Raw genomic sequence first — 21,160 nt, 5'->3', positions numbered from 1 at the left:
ACTGTCCCTCTGCTTGCACCGGGGGAGCAGCACGGGCTGAGGCGGTGATGATCAGAAATATCCCCATTTCCTCGAAACGATCACCCAGGGAAGCTGAAGTCAAGCATGGTGTGTACCCTTCACTGCTTGGACCACGTTTTCAACGTAGGCCTGCTAAAGTAACATTTCTGGATGTTTATTTCAGTTCTGGAGCTGGTTCCTTGAGCACTGTTGGTTCTTAGCTCACGTCTGGGATAAAACAGATGCTTTGGGAACAGCAGCAAGGTTCCCAAGCCATTTAGGCACTTTTGGAAGCCGCAGGCAGGGAATTCCACCCATCACGGAAGGTTTGCAGGTAGAAATACGCACAAACGAGCCATTTAGTTTTTTAGCTTCTGGGATGGGAAGCCGTGTGGCACGAGGATGGAAGTCAATTCACCCATCTGTGGGTTCCCTGAGCTCTGCACCGTCCCCCCGGCCGGTTTTGGCCTCGGGCAGCGGGCCAGGCGAGGGGCAGGACAGGCAGAACCAACCCCGGGTCAGGGGAGAGAGGCAACAGCGGGAGCTCAGCCTCAGCTGGCGCATCCCTTCCCGAGCAGCCCCGGCCAAGCTGGTACCACAGCGCGGGTGCCGAACCAGCGCCGGAGAGCCAAGGCTCTGCCTGCTTTTGTACGGCTACTTTGCTCGGCAAGTTGGATTTTCTGGGAAAGGAGAGAGAAAGTAAAAGTATTGCTTCAACAGCTGTGGGCTGCTGACGGGATTGCATCCTCCTGGGAGGAGTTTCCAGGGAGGAAGGCGCTGTGCAGCGCATAAATACCCGGGGCTGAGAGCGCATCTGCCCGTGCACTCGCTGGTGGAGGGACGTGTTCTGCTCATCCTGAAGAAGCAGCATGGCGGACACGTTTGTGAACAGCAGGGTCACGTATGGCAGCGTAACCCTGTTCGTATGGGATGGCTGCCCTTGCTGCAGGAACGCCTGGGAGCTGCTGAAGGGATGTGTCCGGCCCGGGCACCTGCAGCAGATCAGTATCACCGGCAGGGAGGACGTCCAGGCTTACCTGCAGCGGAGCACGGGGCAAGGAACCGTAAGTTCTCGCAGTCTTACCTCAGAATGTGCTGGTCCCTTGTCCCCGCTGCCCCGTGCTCTGTTAGCTGTGGCAGAGGCTGAAGCTCCTTCAGAGACCCGAGGCAGCCCAGATGGGCAGGGGGGCGGGAGCGCAGAGCTGTGCGTTTGGAATCTGGACACTGGCTTTCCCCTCGGACCCGAGGCAGAGAAAGCCTTTCAGCTTGCATCCGTGCAGCTCTCTGTGAAGCAGGTGCCGTGCTTACCAACCTTGGCGGCCGTGCCTTTTGACGCGGAATTCAATAACTCGTCTGTCCTGGGCAGCCACGTTTTGCGCCTGAGCGTCAGGAAGTGCTTTCTCAGAAGCGCTGGCACACGGGGCAGGCCGTCCGTCCTGCAGCGAGCGTTTCAGCGCTGCGTAAGGAACGCGCCTCTGCTCCTCCTCCCCTCACTCCAAAGTTCAGCAGCCTCCCCGAAGCGAGGCAGGAGGGAAACGCTGGGGACTCGCTGTCCCCACCGCCTGGGTGTACCGGGTTCGTAGGATTCCCACGCACAAAGCTCACCCAGCATATGACACCTAAAAGCACCACGGTTTACCTGTACCTCCTGGAAAGTCCTCGCTCTCGCACTCAGGCCTCCTTCCCGGCTTCTCTCTGATGCCGCCTGCTCGACTTTGGCCTCTTTCGGGTGGCAGAGGGGACCTGATTTCCTGCTGGCTCCCGTCCCCATCCTGAGTTTGGGAACGGGACGGCAGCGCGCGGGCACGTCGGCATTCACCCACCCCTCCGAGGCAGGCGGCCCAGGAAGGAGGCCTTGCGCGGCTGGAGAGGGGCAGCCTTGAGCCTTTGCTGGTCCCTCACGGACCAGGTCACCAGCAAGGTGCTGGAGCCCAGCCCCGCGCCCCGGCCATGGCGGGCGGTTTGCGTGGGGGATGCGGGCAAGCTCCTTAAGGCCTCTGCTCTCTGGGGGCTGTCGGGCTGCGGTGATCCGCATCTCCCACCTGAGGCCTCGCCTGGCACCAGTCTGGCACGGTGACGGCAGAATCACAGCATGCTTTGGGTGGGAAGGGACCGCTACAGGCCCACCCCTCTGCCAGGAGCAGGGCCATCTCCAACCAGCTGAGCACCCACTGAACCACAGCAGCAGTGCTGAGCGGTGCTGGGAACTGCAAGCACATCCCGAAAGCAGCAGTGTTTTCCCGGCCACGGGAGACTTTGTGTGGGAGGCAGAGAGGGAGAGGGAGAGGATGGCCAGCCCTCTTGGTGAAGCAGCATTCCAAAAGCAGGAACTGATTTCCCAGCAGGAGAGGGAGTGGTAGGATTAGTAGGAAGCGAAAGCGGAAGCCGACTTCCAGGCTGAAGAGCGGTGTGGTGTCGCCAGCGAGAGAAGTCGGTCACTGAAAGCAAAGGTAATTTCCCAGCAGCAGAGGGACGGCTGGCGTTAATGAGGACAAGGGGTGGAGATGCCACTGGGGATGGGGTGTCAGAAGAAGACTTGTCTTAGCTTCTGGTGGGGTTTGGGGGATTGACGGCCGTGGGAAAGCCTTGTCCACCAAATCCACCATGCAGGATGAAGAACAAACTCCTCCTTGCTCTCCCCAAAGCTCTCTTCTTTTCCACTCCCGCCAGTAGCACGTTACTTCCCACGCCCAGCCCAGCCAGAGGAACGCTTCTGGGTTTTGCCCAGGCCTGTTCCTCAGGCAGCCCCTTCACTGGGACACCACCCATCCCAAGGCACCCGCGGCGCAGTCAGGCTCCCCGTCGCAGCCTGCTCTCGCAGCAAGGTCTCCTTGGTACCAGAAAGCGTGGCTGCACGGTCCTCCACGTGCTGGACGCCGAGCGCTGCTTGTCTGCACCCCCCAGGAGGGACGGAGGCAGAAGCCTGGCAGAGGACCGTGCCCAGCCATGGCCCCCCAGTAACAAGATGTGAGGGGCTTGGAGAAGAGCCGGCTGAGATCTAGAAGTCCAGGGTGAAGAGTGAAAGAGAAAGGGAAGGATAAACCAAAACGCTGTCAGTGGGCCAGTGTGTCCCATGGACGGCCACCGCCAGCCTGCCTGTGGGGCAGGGAGCACATCCTGCTGCTGGAGGGAGATACTGGAGGGCGCTGCTGTACACTTGCACTGTCCACAGGGAAGGCAGTGGGAGCTCACAGCGGGTGGGGGTCCCTCCTCAGGGTGGGGGTGCCCTCCTCCCCAAATGAGGCCTGCCCACGGCTATGCAGGAGTCGGGGAGACGGCTTTCTGAGCTGCCGTCTTCCACCACCCGCTTGGCACCTTGTATTTTACGCCTGGTTTTGCCAGTGCCTTTTCTCTTGAGTCCTTGACCTACTACCACCGCAATAATTTCACTTCTGCCTGTGCTGCTGCTTCTTTTCACCTCTCCCAGCTTACAGCTGGCACGCTTTTCCCAGCTCAGCAGTGATTTTCACTTCCCCCTGTGGAGAGCAGCACATGCACGCCTTGAGGAAGTCTCCGACGCTGAAGTTCAGCAATTCTTCTTGGTCTTCAGGAGAGTGGGGGTTTCTTTCTTTTTTTTTTTTTTAAATTTGGCTCTGCACTGTCCCTCCCGTGGCCACATCTGCTGTACTTCTGCGGGGTCTGAACTCGCCGTTGCAGAGAGAGGAATTCAGTGAACACCGAACGGGGGAAGTGAAAGAAAGGGCAGGACCTGCTGAGAAGGGTCCAGCACAGGCAGGGAACCAGCAGGCGCCTGGCCTGGTGGAGTAGGCGCGGGACAAAGGGCCAGAAAAAGGGTTTGTGGAGAAGGGGTTGTGCCAGAAACGTGCGTCTGCTGTGCCAAGTGACTCTGATAGTAGTGCTGGCCATCAGGTGTCTGGCAGCACATCCGCCCGGCAGCCTCACGCGCCAGGGAAGCACTCGGGAGCGCGGTGGGACTCCTCGGCCCTGGGAGAGCCTGCCGTGGGCACGCGCATGGTCCGTGCGCGTCACAGGTCCCGGCTCTCGGAGCTGCTCGCTCGCTGCTCCGGGCTCGTGTGTTTGCAGCACATCCAGTGCTGTCCGGGAGCGTGGGTTTGTCCTCCCGCAGCCTCCTCGAAACGCAGAGCATTCCCCTACCCCTGCTTTCCTAGGAGCAGATTTTCAGACAAACAGGGCCTTGGGGGCGAGAAGAGGAGGGTTTTGTAAACAAATCTGCTTCCCAGGCGAACCCTCTCCCCGTTCTCTGCCTCCAGCGACCCAGCTCTACGGATTAACCCGTGGCGTCATTTCCGCAGGTCCCCTACGTGTTCATTGGGAATCAGTACATCGGAGGATTATCCGAGCTGCAAAACATGGGCGCGCAGCTCCGTCCAATACTGCAGCAGATGGGCGTCCCGCTGTGGTGAGGGGTAAGTCCTGGGGGGCTCGCAGCTCAACAGCAACGCTCTCCCCGCAGCCTGGCAAAGCGGGGCACGTCCAGCGCTGAAGCACGACCGCTGGAGCGCTGCTGTGTGCGTTAGGAACCGCAGAGCGCCAACCCGTTTCTGCGGTTCCCAGCTGCAGTCCGTCCACTGTGGCCCTCTTCCTGCACGCTTGAAAGGAACATCTCCAAGATCTCTGACAAGGCGGGTTTCAGCGGCTAGCCTTCGCCTAGGATCTGGACAAACCGCGCCAGCTCCTAGGGTTTTTTGTCCTTCCTTCTTTTCTTTCTTTTTTGCTTTTTTGCTTGCTTTCTTTTTTCTTTCTTTCTTTCTTTCTTTCTTTCTTTCTTTCTTTTTTCCTTCCATCATTCCTTCGAGTCTTTCATTACTTCTTTCTTCCTCTCTTCCTTTCCTCCTATCTTCCTTTCTTTTTTTCTCTCTTTCTTTCTTCTTTCTCCTTTCTTTCCCCCTTTCTCCCTATCTTCTTTCCTTCCTTCTTTCCTTTTTTCTTGCCTTATTTCTCCATTCTTTCTGTTCTTTCTTCGTTCCTTTCATTCTTTCTTTCTTCATTCCTTTCATTCTTTCTTTCTTTCTTCATTTTTTCCTTCCTTCTTTCTTCCTTTATTCTTTCTTTCCTTCTTCCTCTCTTCCTTTCTTTCTGGCCTTCTTTCTCTCCCTCTCTCTTTCCCTCCTTCCAAGTCTCAGCCCCTTCAACAAGACTGCTCATAGAAGACGGCCTCCCATACCTGCAGGCATGGACACAGGGAAATCCCCTGCACAAGGTGAGCACAGCACGGAACAAAGCTCACTGGTTTGGCAAGACGGTTTTTGGCAAAGGTGGCTGGGCATACGCGTGTTATCGGTAACGCGTGTGCACGTGCACAAAGACTGCGTGTGTACCTACAGACACACACGTACACAAACGAAACACCAGTGAAAGCCCCGTTTCAAAGGTCTCAAAGTCTGTTCTGTGACGGTGCTGCGTTAATCAAGTGGTTGCTAGCAGCAGTGATCACTGCCCCTTACGTCTGCTCTTTCTGCTTCCAGGAGAAAGAAGACCACGAGCTATGACCTCCTCCTTCTGACATTCCTGCTGCTTGGAGTAAATTCCTCGCCACTTCCTCCTGGGGGAGCAAATGCACCTTTCTGGTGAACGCAGCTTCTTGTCCTTTCACTGATAAATACGCCAACATCTCAGCACCCTTTCTGCAGCTCGGGAAGGACTGCACCTCGTTCAGAGGTGCCAATCGGAACACGATGTGATGCACACCAACAAACAACGCTTGCTCTGAGCTGCTGCTTTCACCACGGTGGTTCTTTTTCTACAGGCCCATTCACGCACTCATCCTGAACGCCTGTTTTCTCTCTCCAGCCTCTTCCCTACCCGTCCCTCCCAAACGACCTCTGCAAACGCTGGATGTTTCCCACATCCTGCCAGCAGTGTCCTCACAGCGGTCTGTCTGGAGGCTCGCGCAGCTGCTCTGATGTTGGTGTCCCACAATGCGCTCCTGAAAGCAGCCGCTGCAGCCCGTACACGCATCCCCTGCCCCGGGGACCCGGCATATTCTGGCTGACGTCTCCTGGCGCGGTCACGATGACCGCTCTGAGCAGCACTTTTTTTGGCAAGGATTTTGTTACAACACAGCTGCTGGCAGGAAGCCATACGAGTTTTTCATTTTCCACTGGACTCCTTACAAACACAGAGCTGCTTGGAGCAGAAAGCGCCCGGGGCCGCGCAGCCTGTGAGGAGGCTGCTGACTGCAGAATGCCTCGCTGAGACAGCACGCGCTGGATTCAGACCCGAAGTAAACAGTGCTGTGCCAGGAAACGGATTTACGGGAAACGCAGAGCACGGCTGCTGCCAGGTCAAACAGGGTGAAGGGCTGCTGTAGGCCCTCGGCGTTAAAATAACGCTAGCTCCAGAGAAAAGCTGAAAGACGGGCTCAACTCAACGACAAGGCAAAAAACCCAAAGTGCAAAACCCTTCGGAATTCTTCTCACTTCTATTTCAATCATCCTTTCTGTTCTCTTCCTTTTTTTTTTTAAATAAAAAAATTAAGAGCTTGTTTTTCATTTCTTTTTTTTTTTTGTAAGTTTTTTTTAGCACAGTCCCCCTCTCCCAGCGTGAAGCTGAGGTGGGCAGTGCCAGCGTGTCCCCACTGCCGCCAGCCCGGCAAGGAGCCATGCAACGCCCCCCGCCCCTGCTGTAAAATGCACCAGCGAGGCCGGCTGAAGCTGCTGGTCCTCCTTATCCTCAGCAGGAGTGAAAGAGGAGAAACCGCAGGCTTTCTGCCATGCCCCGAGAGCCATGGGAAAGCCAAGAGCTTCCTTCCTGGCAGGCCTGAACTCCCCAACCTCTTGCCAGAGTAGCAGCCTCCCACTTCTGCCAGTCCTAGACGTCTTAAGCTGACCGCTGCAACTTTCTGCAGATGCTCTGAATGGTGAATCCTGAAGGCGAAAAGGCAAAAAATCCCTCTGTCATCTTTATACAACTTCCCTTGGCCTGCAACAGGATTAACTGTAATTAACTTTGTAGAATTTGTTTTAAAGTGGAAATGAATTAGCCCAGGAAATGTGAAAGACTGCATAGTTCCAAAAACTGCATGTTCGAACATGCTCCTTCAGCAGGGTGAACATACAACTATCCACAACTCTACAGTTCAAATTACGACAGTCTCCTCTGGGTGAGATTCTCCACCTATATTTATCCATTACAGTGGTATTTCAGCTCTGTGTGTTGACTGTAATCTTCTCAGAGTTTTAAGAATTTCTTTCAAAATCACCACCCTGTTTTCCTTCTCTACCTTCTTTCTTAGTTTTCCCTCCAAGGTAAAGCAAAAAATTGTAAATAGGAATATGTCCCAATCACATCTAATCCAACCATAAAATCCATATCATATAATGAATTTCAAGATCTAGCAAACTAATATAATTTATTTTTGACCTTACTGGAAAGACTACAAAGTCCATGGCAAGTGCAGATCTATGTTTAGGTTTACCTACCAGGTTGGGGTACATGACTGCATCTCTTTCTAAACTACTGTGTGGCTTCCGGAAATTGGCATCCCTCTTCTGTTCAGCTCGTTGGCCACTGTGTTCCCAGTGTGATACTGGTTTGAGTGGCTGTCATAGTTTAGTCTCACTTGGGACTAAGCCCTATCCAGTTGCTCATTCACTGTGCCGACTGGCTGAGGGAATTGGGGAGAGATAATATAACAAAAGCCTCAAGGTTTGAGATACGGACAGGGAGAGATCATTCAAGTTAACGTTATGGGCAAAACAGACTCGACCTGAGGAAAACTATTTCCATTTATTATCAATAAAACCAAAGCAGGATAATGAGAAAGAGAACAAAGTAACTTTCCTCCACCCCTTCCTCTTTCCAGGCTTAACTAATTAAAAAATATTCTCTACCTCCTTCCCTTGCCGATTGGCAAAGGGGAAGAGGGAATGGGGGTTGCGGTCAGTTCATCACGGGTTCTTTTACACCACTGCTTCATGGTCGGGGGAAGAACTCCTCACATTCCTCCCCTGCTCCAGCCTGGGGTCCCTCTCACGGGCTGCAGGGGGATCTCCGCCCCTCCGTGGGCCTCCATGGGCTGCAGGGGGACAACCTGCTCCACCATGGGCTGCACCACGGGCTGCAGAGGAATTCTGGCCAGGAGCCGCGTTACTGCTCCCCCTCCTTCTTCACTGACCTTGGCGTCTGCAGCCGTTCCTCTCACAAGAAAAGTTATTCACAACAGGCTGGCAGATGCCTCTCAGGGTCTCTTCACATCTCATCTCCTCTCCACTTCTCTCAGCCGGGCCAGGCCGAGTCGGCCTCAGTCGGCTGCCCGGCGGGAGGCCAGAGGGTGAGGGGTGCAAGGCCGACAAGGTTCGCGCCTCCCCCTCTCTGCCCCCACTTCTTTATTTTCCCCTTCTTAAATTCATTGTCACAGAGGCATTATCTCTATTACAGACTGAGTGGGGGCCACCCCAGGCCCGGCCAAGCCCACCGGACAAAGAGGAAACTTGCAGCAGCTTCTCACAGAACACCCAGCACGGTGGCAGATGGGGCCTACACTCACTGGTTGGCTGGTGGTGGGCATTTATCTTTTGAAGCATGAAATGTATGAGAAGGAAGAGATTTTCTTTTTCTTGCAGTAGTTTAATAAACAACTCTATGCAGCATGTAAGATTGCAGAGTGTGGATTTCACCTGTCAGCTGAAACGGACTTGTTAGAGCAGCAGACACCCACCAGTGTGGTGTATCGAGATAAAAATGGTCATTGTCCATGTTCACCACCATTTCTTTCCCCCTGGCTATTAGGATCTCTCATTAATATCCCATTTGCCTCATCTGTACCATGTGATTTAGAAACTAATCAAATATCCAGGAAAAGCAACGAGATGTTTTGACAATTACAGTTTAATGTGACTCCATGCGCGTTTGTCGTGCACTCAAATAAAACTCTCATTCCAGATCCCTGTGAAGCCTCAGTTTCTACAGTAAAGCTTATCAGCACTAACTTATTACTTAACTGTAAAATGGGTGAAACCCAGAAAATCTCCAAGCTGAGCCCTGCGGTTGCCAGGCTGCAAACAAAGACGAGCACTGGATGAGGGGTGCACCAGCAGTGTCATTTACCGTGAAATCAAACTGTATCACAGAAACCAGAAGCACTAAGACATTCTAGGGGTAAAATCATGGTATTGCACAAGACTAAGAATTTTAGACCTAATGTCTATATTTATCCATTTCTGCTTTCCTATCACAGTACAGCTTCCAGTAAATATGCAGTTATGTGGCTGCAGGGATAAGCTTTCATTTCCTTGGGAAAGGGTCACATAGAAGCTGCTGTTGGAGGCCAAATACTCCAATTAGTAGAGCAAGTACTGACAAATGTAGCCTCTCCTACAGCAGCAAGCACTAAATGCCTGAGTTTTTCCCATGAGGCTTAGACAGCGAGGGTCTCTTCCCTGCCCTCCAAAGGCGTTTAGTGTGGCTGTCATGTGTAATGGCTCAGTTTCATCTCGCCTCGTTATCTCTGAGCAATAAGCGTTGTCAGGAGCTGAGGAGAGACAGATCAGCTGCTCTTTGCTGCGTTACTAACACGAAAAGCTAGGCAAAGCAGCTTCCACGGAATGTAACTTTGACAAAGCTACCTCAATGTAACTCTCCTCCAAAATTCTGTAAACCACACCCTCCAGCAGCCCCTCTGATGTACCTCCAGACGTGCCTGGCGTGCCTATGTGTGAGAAAATGCCTACACCAGCCCCACTCAACACTGATCCTGGGTGGGAACAGCTTTAAACTTTGCTAACAGATGTTAAACTTTTCATCCAGCGGCAATTTGAGTCGCATAAAAGGACTGGAAGCAGTGAGTTCTGCTTGGGAACACCTCAAAAAAAAGTCTGTCATGCGCTCTAGGAAACATCTGCATTGAAGTTCTGCTATGTAAGGAGTGTGTTTTGCTGGGGGAGGGTTAAGGGATGCAAAAAAACCAGGAATATGCAGAAAGTTGCAGCGGTCAGCTTAAGACGTCTAGGACTGGCAGAAGTGGGAGATCCTAATAGCCAGGGGGAAAGAAATGGTGGTGAACATGGACAATGACCATTTTTATCTCGATACACCACACTGGTGGGTGTCTGCTGCTCTAACAAGTCCGTTTCAGCTGACAGGTGAAATCCACACTCTGCAATCTTACATGCTGCATAGAGTTGTTTATTAAACTACTGCAAGAAAAAGAAAATCTCTTCCTTCTCATACATTTCATGCTTCAAAAGATAAATGCCCACCACCAGCCAACCAGTGAGTGTAGGCCCCATCTGCCACCGTGCTGGGTGTTCTGTGAGAAGCTGCTGCAAGTTTCCTCTTTGTCCGGTGGGCTTGGCCGGGCCTGGGGTGGCCCCCACTCAGTCTGTAATAGAGATAATGCCTCTGTGACAATGAATTTAAGAAGGGGAAAATAAAGAAGTGGGGGCAGAGAGGGGGAGGCGCGAACCTTGTCGGCCTTGCACCCCTCACCCTCTGGCCTCCCGCCGGGCAGCCGACTGAGGCCGACTCGGCCTGGCCCGGCTGAGAGAAGTGGAGAGGAGATGAGATGTGAAGAGACCCTGAGAGGCATCTGCCAGCCTGTTGTGAATAACTTTTCTTGTGAGAGGAACGGCTGCAGACGCCAAGGTCAGTGAAGAAGGAGGGGGAGCAGTAACGCGGCTCCTGGCCAGAATTCCTCTGCAGCCTGTGGTGCAGCCCATGGTGGAGCAGGTTGTCCCCCTGCAGCCCATGGAGGCCCACGGAGGGGCGGAGATCCCCCTGCAGCCCGTGAGAGGGACCCCAGGCTGGAGCAGGGGAGGAATGTGAGGAGTTCTTCCCCCGACCATGAAGCAGTGGTGTAAAAGAACCCGTGATGAACTGACCGCAACCCCCATTCCCTCTTCCCCTTTGCCAATCGGCAAGGGAAGGAGGTAGAGAATATTTTTTAATTAGTTAAGCCTGGAAAGAGGAAGGGGTGGAGGAAAGTTACTTTGTTCTCTTTCTCATTATCCTGCTTTGGTTTTATTGATAATAAATGGAAATAGTTTTCCTCAGGTCGAGTCTGTTTTGCCCATAACGTTAACTTGAATGATCTCTCCCTGTCCGTATCTCAAACCTTGAGGCTTTTGTTATATTATCTCTCCCCAATTCCCTCAGCCAGTTGGCACAGTGAATGAGCAACTGGATAGGGCTTAGTCCCAAGTGAGACTAAACTATGACAGCCACTCAAACCAGTATCACACTGGGAACACAGTGGCCAACGAGCTGAACAGAAGAGGGATGCCAATTTCCGGAAGCCACACAGTAGTTTAGAAAGAGATGCAGTCATGTACCCCAACCTGGTAGGTAAACCTAAACATAGATCTGCACTTGCCATGGACTTTGTAATCTTTCCAGTAAGGTCAAAAATAAATTATATTAGTTTGCTAGATCTTGAAATTCATTATATGATATGGATTTTATGGTTGGATTAGATGTGATTGGGACATATTCCTATTTACAATTTTTTGCTTTACCTTGGAGGGAAAACTAAGAAAGAAGGTAGAGAAGGAAAACAGGGTGGTGATTTTGAAAGAAATTCTTAAAACTCTGAGAAGATTACAATCAACACACAGAGCTGAAATACCACTGTAATGGATAAATATAGGTGGAGAATCTCACCCAGAGAAGGAGACTGTCGTAATTTGAACTGTAGAGTTGTGGATAGTTGTATGTTCACCCTGCTGAAGGAGCATGTTCGAACATGCAGTTTTTGGAACTATGCAGTCTTTCACATTTCCTGGGCTAATTCATTTCCACTTTAAAACAAATTCTACAAAGTTAATTACAGTTAATCCTGTTGCAGGCCAAGGGAAGTTGTATAAAGATGACAGAGGGATTTTTTGCCTTTTCGCCTTCAGGATTCACCATTCAGAGCATCTGCAGAAAGTTGCAGCGGTCAGCTTAAGACGTCTAGGACTGGCAGAAGTGGGAGGCTGCTACTCTGGCAAGAGGTTGGGGAGTTCAGGCCTGCCAGGAAGGAAGCTCTTGGCTTTCCCATGGCTCTCGGGGCATGGCAGAAAGCCTGCGGTTTCTCCTCTTTCACTCCTGCTGAGGATAAGGAGGACCAGCAGCTTCAGCCGGCCTCGCTGGTGCATTTTACAGCAGGGGCGGGGGGCGTTGCATGGCTCCTTGCCGGGCTGGCGGCAGTGGGGACACGCTGGCACTGCCCACCTCAGCTTCACGCTGGGAGAGGGGGACTGTGCTAAAAAAAACTTACAAAAAAAAAAAAGAAATGAAAAACAAGCTCTTAATTTTTTTATTTAAAAAAAAAAGGAAGGGAACAGAAAGGATGATTGAAATAGAAGTGAGAAGAATTCCGAAGGGTTTTGCACTTTGGGTTTTTTGCCTTGTCGTTGAGTTGAGCCCGTCTTTCAGCTTTTCTCTGGAGCTAGCGTTATTTTAACGCCGAGGGCCTACAGCAGCCCTTCACCCTGTTTGACCTGGCAGCAGCCGTGCTCTGCGTTTCCCGTAAATCCGTTTCCCGGCACAGCACTGTTTACTTCGGGTCTGAATCCAGCGCGTGCTGTCTCAGCGAGGCATTCTGCAGTCAGCAGCCTCCTCACAGGCTGCGCGGCCCCGGGCGCTTTCTGCTCCAAGCAGCTCTGTGTTTGTAAGGAGTCCAGTGGAAAATGAAAAACTCGTATGGCTTCCTGCCAGCAGCTGTGTTGTAACAAAATCCTTGCCAAAAAAAGTGCTGCTCAGAGCGGTCATCGTGACCGCGCCAGGAGACGTCAGCCAGAATATGCCGGGTCCCCGGGGCAGGGGATGCGTGTACGGGCTGCAGCGGCTGCTTTCAGGAGCGCATTGTGGGACACCAACATCAGAGCAGCTGCGCGAGCCTCCAGACAGACCGCTGTGAGGACACTGCTGGCAGGATGTGGGAAACATCCAGCGTTTGCAGAGGTCGTTTGGGAGGGACGGGTAGGGAAGAGGCTGGAGAGAGAAAACAGGCGTTCAGGATGAGTGCGTGAATGGGCCTGTAGAAAAAGAACCACCGTGGTGAAAGCAGCAGCTCAGAGCAAGCGTTGTTTGTTGGTGTGCATCACATCGTGTTCCGATTGGCACCTCTGAACGAGGTGCAGTCCTTCCCGAGCTGCAGAAAGGGTGCTGAGATGTTGGCGTATTTATCAGTGAAAGGACAAGAAGCTGCGTTCACCAGAAAGGTGCATTTGCTCCCCCAGGAGGAAGTGGCGAGGAATTTACTCCAAGCAGCAGGAATGTCAGAAGGAGGAGGTCATAGCTCGTGGTCTTCTTTCTCCTGGAAGCAGAAAGAGCAGACGTAAGGGGCAGTGATCACTGCTGCTAGCAACCACTTGATTAACGCAGCACCGTCACAGAACAGACTTTGAGACCTTTGAAACGGGGCTTTCACTGGTGTTTCGTTTGTGTACGTGTGTGTCTGTAGGTACACACGCAGTCTTTGTGCACGTGCACACGCGTTACCGATAACACGCGTATGCCCAGCCACCTTTGCCAAAAACCGTCTTGCCAAACCAGTGAGCTTTGTTCCGTGCTGTGCTCACCTTGTGCAGGGGATTTCCCTGTGTCCATGCCTGCAGGTATGGGAGGCCGTCTTCTATGAGCAGTCTTGTTGAAGGGGCTGAGACTTGGAAGGAGGGAAAGAGAGAGGGAGAGAAAGAAGGCCAGAAAGAAAGGAAGAGAGGAAGAAGGAAAGAAAGAATAAAGGAAGAAAGAAGGAAGGAAAAAATGAAGAAAGAAAGAAAGAATGAAAGGAATGAAGAAAGAAAGAATGAAAGGAACGAAGAAAGAACAGAAAGAATGGAGAAATAAGGCAAGAAAAAAGGAAAGAAGGAAGGAAAGAAGATAGGGAGAAAGGGGGAAAGAAAGGAGAAAGAAGAAAGAAAGAGAGAAAAAAAGAAAGGAAGATAGGAGGAAAGGAAGAGAGGAAGAAAGAAGTAATGAAAGACTCGAAGGAATGATGGAAGGAAAAAAGAAAGAAAGAAAGAAAGAAAGAAAGAAAGAAAAAAGAAAGCAAGCAAAAAAGCAAAAAAGAAAGAAAAGAAGGAAGGACAAAAAACCCTAGGAGCTGGCGCGGTTTGTCCAGATCCTAGGCGAAGGCTAGCCGCTGAAACCCGCCTTGTCAGAGATCTTGGAGATGTTCCTTTCAAGCGTGCAGGAAGAGGGCCACAGTGGACGGACTGCAGCTGGGAACCGCAGAAACGGGTTGGCGCTCTGCGGTTCCTAACGCACACAGCAGTGCTCCAGCGGTCGTGCTTCAGCGCTGGACGTGCCCCGCTTTGCCAGGCTGCGGGGAGAGCGTTGCTGTTGAGCTGCGAGCCCCCCAGGACTTACCCCTCACCACAGCGGGACGCCCATCTGCTGCAGTATTGGACGGAGCTGCGCGCCCATGTTTTGCAGCTCGGATAATCCTCCGATGTACTGATTCCCAATGAACACGTAGGGGACCTGCGGAAATGACGCCACGGGTTAATCCGTAGAGCTGGGTCGCTGGAGGCAGAGAACGGGGAGAGGGTTCGCCTGGGAAGCAGATTTGTTTACAAAACCCTCCTCTTCTCGCCCCCAAGGCCCTGTTTGTCTGAAAATCTGCTCCTAGGAAAGCAGGGGTAGGGGAATGCTCTGCGTTTCGAGGAGGCTGCGGGAGGACAAACCCACGCTCCCGGACAGCGCTGGATGTGCTGCAAACACACGAGCCCGGAGCAGCGAGCGAGCAGCTCCGAGAGCCGGGACCTGTGACGCGCACGGACCATGCGCGTGCCCACGGCAGGCTCTCCCAGGGCCGAGGAGTCCCACCGCGCTCCCGAGTGCTTCCCTGGCGCGTGAGGCTGCCGGGCGGATGTGCTGCCAGACGCCTGATGGCCAGCACTACTATCAGAGTCACTTGGCACAGCAGACGCACGTTTCTGGCACAACCCCTTCTCCACAAACCCTTTTTCTGGCCCTTTGTCCCGCGCCTACTTCACCAGGCCAGGCGCCTGCTGGTTCCCTGCCTGTGCTGGACCCTTCTCAGCAGGTCCTGCCCTTTCTTTCACTTCCCCCGTTCGGTGTTCACTGAATTCCTCTCTCTGCAACGGCGAGTTCAGACCCCGCAGAAGTACAGCAGATGTGGCCACGGGAGGGACAGTGCAGAGCCAAATTTAAAAAAAAAAAAAGAAAGAAACCCCCACTCTCCTGAAGACCAAGAAGAATTGCTGAACTTCAGCGTCGGAGACTTCCTCAAGGCGTGCATGTGCTGCTCTCCACAGGGGGAAGTGAAAATCACTGCTGAGCTGGGAAAAGCGTGCCAGCTGTAAGCTGGGAGAGGTGAAAAGAAGCAGCAGCACAGGCAGAAGTGAAATTATTGCGGTGGTAGTAGGTCAAGGACTCAAGAGAAAAGGCACTGGCAAAACCAGGCGTAAAATACAAGGTGCCAAGCGGGTGGTGGAAGACGGCAGCTTGGAAAGCCGTCTCCCCGACTCCTGCATAGCCGTGGGCAGGCCTCATTTGGGGAGGAGGGCACCCCCACCCTGAGGAGGGACCCCCACCCGCTGTGAGCTCCCACTGCCTTCCCTGTGGACAGTGCAAGTGTACAGCAGCGCCCTCCAGTATCTCCCTCCAGCAGCAGGATGTGCTCCCTGCCCCACAGGCAGGCTGGCGGTGGCCGTCCATGGGACACACTGGCCCACTGACAGCGTTTTGGTTTATCCTTCCCTTTCTCTTTCACTCTTCACCCTGGACTTCTAGATCTCAGCCGGCTCTTCTCCAAGCCCCTCACATCTTGTTACTGGGGGGCCATGGCTGGGCACGGTCCTCTGCCAGGCTTCTGCCTCCGTCCCTCCTGGGGGGTGCAGACAAGCAGCGCTCGGCGTCCAGCACGTGGAGGACCGTGCAGCCACGCTTTCTGGTACCAAGGAGACCTTGCTGCGAGAGCAGGCTGCGACGGGGAGCCTGACTGCGCCGCGGGTGCCTTGGGATGGGTGGTGTCCCAGTGAAGGGGCTGCCTGAGGAACAGGCCTGGGCAAAACCCAGAAGCGTTCCTCTGGCTGGGCTGGGCGTGGGAAGTAACGTGCTACTGGCGGGAGTGGAAAAGAAGAGAGCTTTGGGGAGAGCAAGGAGGAGTTTGTTCTTCATCCTGCATGGTGGATTTGGTGGACAAGGCTTTCCCACGGCCGTCAATCCCCCAAACCCCACCAGAAGCTAAGACAAGTCTTCTTCTGACACCCCATCCCCAGTGGCATCTCCACCCCTTGTCCTCATTAACGCCAGCCGTCCCTCTGCTGCTGGGAAATTACCTTTGCTTTCAGTGACCGACTTCTCTCGCTGGCGACACCACACCGCTCTTCAGCCTGGAAGTCGGCTTCCGCTTTCGCTTCCTACTAATCCTACCACTCCCTCTCCTGCTGGGAAATCAGTTCCTGCTTTTGGAATGCTGCTTCACCAAGAGGGCTGGCCATCCTCTCCCTCTCCCTCTCTGCCTCCCACACAAAGTCTCCCGTGGCCGGGAAAACACTGCTGCTTTCGGGATGTGCTTGCAGTTCCCAGCACCGCTCAGCACTGCTGCTGTGGTTCAGTGGGTGCTCAGCTGGTTGGAGATGGCCCTGCTCCTGGCAGAGGGGTGGGCCTGTAGCGGTCCCTTCCCACCCAAAGCATGCTGTGATTCTGCCGTCACCGTGCCAGACTGGTGCCAGGCGAGGCCTCAGGTGGGAGATGCGGATCACCGCAGCCCGACAGCCCCCAGAGAGCAGAGGCCTTAAGGAGCTTGCCCGCATCCCCCACGCAAACCGCCCGCCATGGCCGGGGCGCGGGGCTGGGCTCCAGCACCTTGCTGGTGACCTGGTCCGTGAGGGACCAGCAAAGGCTCAAGGCTGCCCCTCTCCAGCCGCGCAAGGCCTCCTTCCTGGGCCGCCTGCCTCGGAGGGGTGGGTGAATGCCGACGTGCCCGCGCGCTGCCGTCCCGTTCCCAAACTCAGGATGGGGACGGGAGCCAGCAGGAAATCAGGTCCCCTCTGCCACCCGAAAGAGGCCAAAGTCGAGCAGGCGGCATCAGCGAGAAGCCGGGAAGGAGGCCTGAGTGCGAGAGCGAGGACTTTCCAGGAGGTACAGGTAAACCGTGGTGCTTTTAGGTGTCATATGCTGGGTGAGCTTTGTGCGTGGGAATCCTACGAACCCGGTACACCCAGGCGGTGGGGACAGCGAGTCCCCAGCGTTTCCCTCCTGCCTCGCTTCGGGGAGGCTGCTGAACTTTGGAGTGAGGGGAGGAGGAGCAGAGGCGCGTTCCTTACGCAGCGCTGAAACGCTCGCTGCAGGACGGACGGCCTGCCCCGTGTGCCAGCGCTTCTGAGAAAGCACTTCCTGACGCTCAGGCGCAAAACGTGGCTGCCCAGGACAGACGAGTTATTGAATTCCGCGTCAAAAGGCACGGCCGCCAAGGTTGGTAAGCACGGCACCTGCTTCACAGAGAGCTGCACGGATGCAAGCTGAAAGGCTTTCTCTGCCTCGGGTCCGAGGGGAAAGCCAGTGTCCAGATTCCAAACGCACAGCTCTGCGCTCCCACCCCCCTGCCCATCTGGGCTGCCTCGGGTCTCTGAAGGAGCTTCAGCCTCTGCCACAGCTGACAGAGCACGGGGCAGCGGGGACAAGGGACCAGCACATTCTGAGGTAAGACTGCGAGAACTTACGGTTCCTTGCCCCGTGCTCCGCTGCAGGTAAGCCTGGACGTCCTCCCTGCCGGTGATACTGATCTGCTGCAGGTACCCGGGCCGGACACATCCCTTCAGCAGCTCCCAGGCGTTCCTGCAGCAAGGGCAGCCATCCCATACGAACAGGGTTACGCTGCCGTACGTGACCCTGCTGTTCACAAACGTGTCCGCCATGCTGCTTCTTCAGGATGAGCAGAACACGTCCCTCCACCAGCGAGTGCACGGGCAGATGCGCTCTCAGCCCCGGGTATTTATGCGCTGCACAGCGCCTTCCTCCCTGGAAACTCCTCCCAGGAGGATGCAATCCCGTCAGCAGCCCACAGCTGTTGAAGCAATACTTTTACTTTCTCTCTCTTTTCCCAGAAAATCCAACTTGCCGAGCAAAGTAGCCGTACAAAAGCAGGCAGAGCCTTGGCTCTCCGGCGCTGGTTCGGCACCCGCGCTGTGGTACCAGCTTGGCCGGGGCTGCTCGGGAAGGGATGCGCCGGCTGAGGCTGAGCTCCCGCTGTTGCCTCTCTCCCCTGACCCGGGGTTGGTTCTGCCTGTCCTGCCCCTCGCCTGGCCCGCTGCCCGAGGCCAAAACCGGCCGGGGGGACGGTGCAGAGCTCAGGGAACCCACAGATGGGTGAATTGACTTCCATCCTCGTGCCACACGGCTTCCCGTCCCAGAAGCTAAAAAACTAAATGGCTCGTTTGTGCGTATTTCTACCTGCAAACCTTCCGTGATGGGTGGAATTCCCTGCCTGCGGCTTCCAAAAGTGCCTAAATGGCTTGGGAACCTTGCTGCTGTTCCCAAAGCATCTGTTTTATCCCAGACGTGAGCTAAGAACCAACAGTGCTCAAGGAACCAGCTCCAGAACTGAAATAAACATCCAGAAATGTTACTTTAGCAGGCCTATGTTGAAAATGTGGTCCAAGCAGTGAAGGGTACACACCATGCTTGACTTCAGCTTCCCTGGGTGATCGTTTCGAGGAAATGGGGATATTTCTGATCATCACCGCCTCAGCCCGTGCTGCTCCCCCGGTGCAAGCAGAGGGACAGTCACGCTTGTCTCCACGTAGAGAGCCACGAAAGAGGAAGGGAAACGGGAGGCTCGGTGGCTGTTCCGGCGACGGCCTGAGGGCAGCAGGTTGGAGGGTCCATCAAGTGCCTGGTGAGTTCTGGGCCTGGGCCAACTCCAGACTAGATATAAGGAAGAAATTTTTTACACTGAGGGTGGTGGAGCACTGGCCCAGGTTGCCCAGAGAGGCGGTGGACGCCCCGTCCCCAGAAACGTTCCAGGCCAGGTTGGCGGGGCTCTGAGCAACCTGATCTGGTTGGAGATGTCCCTGCTCCTGGCGGGGGGGTTGGACTGGGTGGGCTTTAACGGTCCCTTCCAACCCAAACCGTCCTGTGATTCTGTCATTCTGCGACTGCAATTCTTCATAGATTTAAAGTCATTCAAGAAAAAATTGGGTAGGCAGCCCCGCAGGGATAAATCATGCCCAGGCTTCAACTGTCAAGCTCTGGCAGTGGCACTGCACCCACAAGTGAGAAGCTCGGTGGGAGCACAGCCACCTCCAGTGCCGCAGCACCCGTCCTGCTGGCACAGCCCCTCTCGCACCACCCACTGGCAAGATAAAGCCGGTTTACTCAGAGCTGGTGGAGACCGTGTGCAACGCATCCCCTCATTGCCAGGCAGAGTCAGTCTAATGTTCAGTTCAGCTTTGTTAAGCTGCTAGCCCTGCTCCGCTTTCTTTGGAACTGAATTGGTTTGTCGCGTAGGAGTTCTTTACGTTTTCTGCGTGTTTAATTTGCGCGGGATGACAGAGACCTGTGGACGTCCCCCAGCCCAAGCCCCTGCTGAGGGCAGGCTCACCCTGACTCGCTTGCCGAGGGCTGTGTCCCATCAGGGCTTGAGCGTCTCTAGGGATGGAGCCTCCACAACCAGAACAAACAAAATGTTTTCCTTATCTTCAGACGGAAGATTTGAGCTGCATTTCAGTTTGTGTTTGTCGCCTCTTGCCGTGGCACTGGGCACCGCTGGGAAGAGCCTGGCTCCATCATCGTGGTTCCTCCATCAGGTGTTTATGCGCATGGACAATCCCCCAGGCATCCTCTCCTCCCGGGGGAGCAGCCCCAGCTCACCTAACAGATGCTTTCATCCCTTCGTCGTCTGCACAGCCCTTTGCTGGCCTCGCTCCAGTATGTCCACATCTCTCTCATAGTGGGGAGCCCAGAACGGGTCTGCATAGGTGAGAAATCCCCACCAGTATCTCGGGGCACTCACCAAGTACGAGCAACCCACTCACGTTTCAGCTAGGTGAACCGGCAAGGCTGACTACGGAAGGAGAACAAAGAAAGGCAGCTTCTTATTTTTGTGAGCTGGAAGGGGAAAACCAGCACCAAGACCCACGCTGGCTTTTTTCCATTAATTTACGTCACACGTGACAGGCAGGCACGAGAGCTCTGCCCCGACCCAAAACAAGGCTTCCCAAATTCAGTTGCCGGCAGCATCAGCGCTGTCGAAGGAAACTTGCTCCGGTGTGCACAGAGAAGCAGGCTGTGCGTTTTGAACTCAGCCCCCTCCTTGGGGTCCTGGGACAGGGCAATGCAGGCAGCCGGGCTTAGGCAGCTCTCGGGGCACCACCGTGCCACAGCTGCTCGCCGGGCACCGGCTGCGGGCTTGCACCACCGCAGAAAGTCCTGGGCAGCGTAACTTCACCCTTTTGGCGTGCAGCATGACTTTTAATTCCCTCGCTTACGGGAAAGCAGAAGAGTCCTGAGACCAGATGCTCTTCCCAGCCTGCGTTCCCCGCTCCTCAGCTTCAGCCAGTGTGTGGGAGCCTTCGGGAGAGCTGTCATCTGGCTCAGGTCCCGGATTTTCCATCCCAACACCACAGCCAAGGTCGGGCACTTTCTAAGATTTAAAAGGTGACTGACTGGTTTTGGGAGAGCACAGGGGCTGCGGATCCCTAAGTTGTCCTACCTGCAGTGATGAGAACACCGAAGTAGTTTCCTGCAATTTGCCCAATTTGGGGTAGAAGCACTTCAAGTCCACTTCTGTTTTTCTCACCCTTTTTAAAATATCCCCAAAGGAAACCCAGCAAGAGCCAAAAGCCCAGCGGGGCTTCCCAGAGGCTTTGTGATGCCCATTGCTCCCAGTGCCTTTGGAGGTACAGCCCCCATCGTGCATGCTCTGGCTGATGCTCAGGCTGTCTCCAGAGGCCACCGTTGGGCATCCACCTCCACCTGGCTCGGGATTTCTCCATCCAAGAGATTTCCTCACCTTTCAGACAACGCTGCTGTCATTGCAGTCAGCGTGGTGGCCAACCCGTACACTCTGAGCGCAGAAGAGCTACCGAGACAAGCTGTGAAGTCTTCTGGTCTTATTGATTGGAAATGGTGTAGATGTTTTGGGAGAGACCCTCCAAAACCCCTTTTGGGGGTGGAAACGGGAGTGGGAGATGACAGCCATGCCCTTTGTACTTGCTGGGTTTTTCATGTCTGGCTTCAATGCTGAATTTACTCTTATTGTGTAGTTTGCTCAGCTTTCATACCT

The 21,160-nt window shown here is 54.3% G+C and overlaps 2 protein-coding genes across 2 annotated transcripts; one reads left to right on the top strand and one right to left on the bottom strand.

The window, feature by feature from the left end:
* Nucleotides 1–822: 822 nt before the first annotated feature.
* On the top strand, nt 823–5,692 carry LOC104476759 (glutaredoxin-1-like). The gene is made up of 3 exons (XM_086770710.1): nt 823–1,064; nt 4,275–4,388; nt 5,448–5,692. Exons 1-2 carry the CDS (start codon nt 870–872, stop codon nt 4,383–4,385), a joined length of 306 nt encoding a protein of 101 aa, XP_086626836.1. The 5' UTR covers nt 823–869; the 3' UTR covers nt 4,386–4,388; nt 5,448–5,692.
* Nucleotides 5,693–12,194: 6,502 nt separating this feature from the next.
* On the bottom strand, nt 12,195–18,430 carry LOC147596451 (glutaredoxin-1-like). The gene is made up of 3 exons (XM_086770351.1): nt 17,598–18,430; nt 14,275–14,388; nt 12,195–13,219 (listed from the first exon to the last, which is right to left on the bottom strand). The coding sequence occupies exons 1-2, from the start codon at nt 17,790–17,792 to the stop codon at nt 14,278–14,280; spliced, it is 306 nt and encodes a 101-aa protein (XP_086626477.1). The 5' UTR covers nt 17,793–18,430; the 3' UTR covers nt 12,195–13,219; nt 14,275–14,277.
* Nucleotides 18,431–21,160: the final 2,730 nt, after the last annotated feature.

Source organism: Chlamydotis macqueenii, chromosome Z (genome assembly GCF_036417535.1).
Source record: "Chlamydotis macqueenii isolate bChlMac1 chromosome Z, bChlMac1.mat, whole genome shotgun sequence".
Taxonomy (NCBI): domain Eukaryota; kingdom Metazoa; phylum Chordata; class Aves; order Otidiformes; family Otididae; genus Chlamydotis; species Chlamydotis macqueenii.
Note: the sequence above shows the minus strand (reverse complement) of the source record. Positions and strands in the feature narration are given on the sequence as shown.